This window comes from Otolemur garnettii, unplaced genomic scaffold (assembly GCF_000181295.1).
Source record: "Otolemur garnettii isolate 467f Iridium unplaced genomic scaffold, OtoGar3 scaffold00024, whole genome shotgun sequence".
Lineage (NCBI taxonomy): Eukaryota > Metazoa > Chordata > Mammalia > Primates > Galagidae > Otolemur > Otolemur garnettii.
In genome coordinates, this window is record NW_003852419.1 from 11,669,028 (window position 1) to 11,675,027 (window position 6,000).

The window sequence follows — 6,000 nt, forward strand, 5'->3', positions numbered from 1 at the left end:
TTCAAAAAGAACTCAAGAGGTACCCCAGAGTACAGAGAGAGTACCCACCTGCCTATTCTTTCCCTGACGTTTTTGTAAACCTGGGTGAGTTTGGGTTCCAAGTACTTCAGCAGTCTGTGCAGTAGCTCAGGCACTCTCCATTCTTGCTGGGCAAGGCCACCTTGTAGCACATAAAGGCGACTAAAAAGAAAGCACAGGAGTACTGCTGTGTTAGAGTCCCTTTCTGCCTTTATAAATTGACAGTAAGCAATGTCTATATCTCAATTAAAACTTTCATTTGCTCACTTAATAAATGATATCCACAATTCAACTTAGCATTTTTATGAAGATTTCATTTTTCTTACATCATTTTCTCTGTATTTGCATTTCATTTCCACTACTACACAATTTACAGAAATACTAACTAAAGAATACCTATTGAATTAATCTTTACACATTAGAATGCACATTTGTCTCGCTAAATAACAAAGCAGTTATGCTTCTTTTTAATAGGACTATCCATATTTCTTCCTACTGTTCACTAACTTGACAGCTCCATGTGCCCCCAACAAGTATAGTCAGTTTTCCTTAAAATGATTACCCTCTCTTCTGTGTATCTTTTTTAACAGGAAAAAAGTAAAAAAAAAAAGAGACATGATAGGGAAGTTAATACTGTTATGGTACAAAAACCCATCCCAGTGAAAGATCTGACATAAGACAATGCTGAATCTAACTTACGCTTAAACTGCACAAGTTGCCAACACTTCTCCTGTGTATTCCCAACTGAGAAATAACTCCTCTAAATAGCATATGGTCTATGGAAACGAATCCTATCACCTTCCAAAAGAAAGTAGTTACTTTATCTAACCTTTAGGAGTAGAGACAACTCATAGCCAATTATATCTTCAATAAACATGAAACCTTTGTGTCAACCTCACCGGTTTTCTATTTATTTACCATGCGTCCACAAACGATCCTCCTTCACCACTCAATGGAGATTCCAACAACAGCTCAAAAAGCCAATGAAGTTTCCGGGGATCTCTACTTTCCTGTGTCAAAAATATAAAATAACAATTAAACAGGGGGCCTATAGTTCTGTAAATAAACCATATCCAGTTATCTTAGAAATATTAAAAATACTTATAAATACAATCGATTCTTAGTATCTGTGGGGGATTGGTTCCAGGACTACTGGGATACCAACATCTGCTCAAGTTCCTTACGTAAAAAGGTGTGGTATTTATAGATAATCCACATATCCTCCCATATACCTGTGCTTTAAATCATCTCTAGAATACTTATAATGTCTAATACCACGTAATGCTATATAAATAGCTGTTATATTGTTCAGGAAATAATGACAAGAAAAAAAGTCTGTATGTATTTAGTATAGGCATAACCATCCATTTCTTTCCCTCAGTATCTTCATTCCAACGTTGGTGAAAACCAGATGCAGATACTACAGATATGGAGAGCTACTGTATAGAAGAGGGAAATCAAACTGAAATTGACAGGTGAGGCAAACTTACATGTAATTATCAGTGCTCATGTTACCAGTGAGAAAATCATTGTTAGTTAAATAGATTGTCTTTATATCAAAGCAGAAGGTATAGACATATTTGGTGTAAAAAACAATACCTACAACCTTTAATGTGCAGTTTTTACTATATCTAAGTTAATACTTCCAAACATAAGATTTTTTTTTTGAGACAGAGTCTCAAGCTGTTGCCCTGGGTAGAGTGATATGGTATCATCACTCACAGCAACCTCCAACTCTTGGAGGGTCTCACTTAGTAGAGACAGGGTCTCACTTTTGCTCAAGCTGGTCTTGAACTTCTGAGCTCAAGCAATCCACCAACCTCGTCCTCCCAGACAAATACAAGATTTGACTTGTCACTTGGATAAAACAATCCTTAGACACCAGTGGCTCACACCTGTAATCCTAATCCTGTGGGAGGCTGAAACAGGTGGACTGCCTGAGCTCACAGGTTCAAGACTAGCCTGATTTCGTCTCCAAAAATAGCCAGGTGTTGTGGCAGGCACCTGTAGTCCCAGCTACTTGGGAGGCTGAAGCAAGAGAATCACTTGAGCCCAAGAGTTTGAGGTTGCTGTAAGTTATATGCCACAGCACTCTACTGAGGGCAACAAAGTGAGACTCTATCTCAAAATAAAACCAAACCAAAATAAAATCCTTAGAGTTATCATTCAAGATTTATGTGGAAGGTTGAAGAGAACCATTTCCAATTGTGTAAGATGACAAAGTATGAATAAAATTTCTGCTTTTATAAATATTTTTATAAATATATTCTCTAGGCAACACCTCATTCTATAAAATAGAATAACTATTCCAAAACAAAATTTCAAGACTCAAGAAGTATGATGAGATTTTACACATTCTGAGACAGGGTACTAAACAGTTTGAATAGCTAAGTTAGACAAAGGAAGTAGGAAAACTTACACAGGATGTTGCTATACAAGTTCCCCAGTCATTGTAAGTTTCCACCGTGATGTTGGACAATGCTGTTCTAAGCAGAGGGCACAGAAGCTCCCAAAGCTTCTCCACCTACTCAAAACAAAATACATGGGTAAAAGTTAATGACATTCAGAACATTTTTCTTTCTTTCTTTTTATTTTTGATTACTATGAGGATACACACAATTGGATTCCACTGTTTACACTTGTAAGATAAAGTCTGAGTTATGGCTGCTTACTTCACCTAGGAACTATGCCACATACAGAACACTTTTCTCCACATTTTCCTGGAAATGTGCACATACACAAATTGATACGACAACACTTAAATTACTTTTTAGAACATCCAAATAATCCCAGAAAGCACCTTACCATATTATCATCATATATGTCCAGGTATAGATGATCTTTTCTCCAAAAAATATTTAGAAAGGTGGAGACACTCATGGTTCCATAGCTGATCACCTACTTAAGTTGACCTAATTTTCACAGATGGCACATGTTCCACATGAACGCACTAGTACGAGAGGCCTAGTTTCTTAATGTTGACCATCTCCGTATAGTGACCAATTTTTTTTTTTTTTTGAGACAGAGTCTCACTATGTCACCCTGGATAGAGTACCGTGGCATAATAGCTCACAGCAACCTCCAACTCTTGGGCTTAAGCAATTCTCTTGCCTGAGTCTCCCAAGTAGCTGGGACTACAGGCGCCTGCCACAACGCCTGGCTATTTTTTTTATTGTAGTTGTCACTGTTGTTTAGAAGGCCCAGGATGGGTTCAAACCCGCCAGGCCTGGTTGTATGTGGCCGGCGCCTTAACCACTGAGCTAGGGGTGCCAAGCTGTATGTTGATCAACTTTTTACAATCCCTTAGGTGGTCAACTTACAGAGGATCTCCTATATATACATATTTTGATATTCTATAGAATTGAACATTTCATATTTGAGGTATCAGGATTTTAAAGTGTTAGGAATTACTACCTATATAGACAATGTAGCTTTAACAGGAAATACTTGTACAGATAAATGCATCACCTTTTCAAATGTCCAATGCTTAGAACCTCTGATTAAACCAGCTATAATTTCTGCAACACATCGCTGAGTACTTTCATGTGAATCTGCAACCAAACGTTCTAAATGGGGCTTCAAAACTGGCAGAAAGGCATCGTCAAAATTTCTAAATATACCCTATAAAAGCAAAAAAAGTTAAGTTTTTCAGTATTCAAATGATGATCATTTTAATTATAACATGCTTGTAATTTTTTGTACATTACCACTATACATAAAAACTCCAAGTATTCTCTCTGTAGAACTAACTGCTTTAACAATGCCTCCAATTTAAAATGGTAAGAATACCATTTAAGATGACAGAATGACAGAATGATAGAATGATAGAATACTACCCATTTTACATTATCACATTAAAATGTAACCAAGGAAATAAGACATTAACCTTTCTGACTTTAAAACTATTACACCTCAGGCCAGCCACACCTATAATTCTAGCACTCTGAGAGGCTGAGGTGGCAGGACCAGATGCTGCCTCTACTAAAAATAGCAAAATTAGCCAGACAGAGTGGCAGGCTCCAGCAGTCAAGGTACTCAGGAGGCTGAGGCAGGAGGAGCTCTTGAACCCAGGAGTTTGAGGTTGCTGTGAGGTAGACAGTCAAAACAGCAGTGTAGCCTGGGCAACAGAGTAAGTTTTTTTTTTTTTTTTTTTAAATAGAGCCTCAAGCTATGCCCCTGGGTAGAGTGCTATGACATCACAGCTCACAGCAACCTCCAACTCCTGGGCTCAAGCGAGTCTCCTGCCTCTGCCTCCCAAGTAGCTGGGACTACAGGCGCCCGCCACAACACCCGGCCATTTTTTGGTTGCAGCCATCATTGTTGTTTGGCGGGCCCGGGCTGGGGATTCAAACCTGCCACCTTAGGTGTATGTGGCTGGCGCCTTAGCCGCTTGAGCCACAGGCACCGAGCCAACAGAGTAAGTTTTTAAGCTAATTTTGCAGTTTGGAGATTCTATCTCCAAAAAACCTCCCCCAAACAAAAGCTTACTATACCTAAAAAAATAAGTAAACATGAAGCACACACACATACACACACATGTATTTTTTGCTTTCAGTGCTAATTATAAACATTAAAGAAATATATTCATCCCTCAGTATCTTTCCTAACAAGGATATGAAAATGTTCAAGTGTTTTATATACTATAAAATCTGCAGTATTTGCATAGAACGTATGCACATCCTCCTGCATATTTTAAATCATCTTTAGAGTCCTTCCTTATACCACCTAACACACTGTAAATGCTATACAAACAGTTGTTATACTACACTGTTTAGAGAATAATGACCAGGAAAAAAAAATCTATACCTGTTTACAATCACCCAGTTTTTCCCCTGAGTATTTTTATCTGTGGTTGGCTGAATCCATGCATGCAGGACCCATGAAGGGTTGGTTTTCCTTTTCACGAGTCCCCAGCCTTAAGCTAAGATCAGTAAGACTGGCGAAAATGTCAGTGCCATTTTAGATGAAGGTGATGTCTAAACTCAAACTTTAATCCAGTATTTAAAACAGGAACCTACAAACTCAACAGTCACAAAGCTTTACAAAGAGGATATACAGATAATATACTTACCTTAAAGAGGCAAAAACGTCGTGGATTAAACTTATCTTTTCCTTTTCTGTCTTCTAAAGATAGAAAAGTAATTAACTGTTCAACAAATTTAGGATCAGAAAAATGATCAAATATAATCTGTTCTGCCTATAAAGTTAAAAAAAGAACAATATTCAGGGTTTTAAATCTACTTAAAAACATGATTCTGAAAAACTTACAATTATAAGATTTTGATACTCAACAGCAATCTGTGTTTTTATCCTAAAGACCTTTTAGTTCTCATAGAGACCATAATGCTTTCTAAAACCAAAATAATTCTCCCCATAAAAATGCTACATCTGTAAGAATAGCTAAAAATCTTCCTCAGATTCTTAAGTTTGGGGTCCCAGTTTCTTGTACTGTGGATTAAAACCAACAAATGTCCTGCTTGAGAAATGAACACAATGCTATTGTACTGCCTGATGAGTGATGAGAAATTTATGAAAATCCCCCCAACTGGAAATCAAACCGTAGCAAATCATTTCCACATTTACATAACACCAAAAGTTAAAAGGCAACATTTTGTTCTAAATCAGAACATGACAGTTACATCACGGTAACTTGAGGAAGACTCTTTGTCAACTTTCAATGTGAAATAGGGTCAATGAAACATAAGGAGTTCTGACTTAAATCTTCAGGCTGGGCATGGTGCTCATGCCTGTAATCCCTCAACTTTAGGAGATTCAGGTAGAAAGCCTGCTTGAAGCCAGGTATTTGAGATTAGCCTGGGCAACATAGTGAGACCCCAGTGGCCTGCTCCTATAGCCCTAGCTACTCAGGAGGAGGTGAGAGGACCATTCGAGTCCAAGAAGTTAAGGCTGTTGTGAGCTATGATAACATCACTACACTTCAGCTTGGTTGACAAAATGATATCCTGTCTTTAAAAAAATTAA

The 6,000-nt window shown here is 37.7% G+C and overlaps 1 protein-coding gene across 1 annotated transcript in view; it reads right to left on the reverse strand.

Moving 5' to 3' along the window:
- PSME4 (proteasome activator subunit 4) overlaps nucleotides 1-6,000 on the reverse strand; it is a 109,035-nt gene that overhangs the window by 24,693 nt on the left and 78,342 nt on the right. Inside the window, exons 35-39 of the mRNA XM_023512066.1 lie at nucleotides 5,090-5,215; nucleotides 3,487-3,639; nucleotides 2,438-2,542; nucleotides 937-1,028; nucleotides 49-180 (exon numbers count right to left, since the gene is read on the reverse strand). Of these exons, the coding sequence (XP_023367834.1) occupies nucleotides 49-180; nucleotides 937-1,028; nucleotides 2,438-2,542; nucleotides 3,487-3,639; nucleotides 5,090-5,215 (608 nt within the window). The remainder of the gene's footprint in view (nucleotides 1-48; nucleotides 181-936; nucleotides 1,029-2,437; nucleotides 2,543-3,486; nucleotides 3,640-5,089; nucleotides 5,216-6,000) is intronic.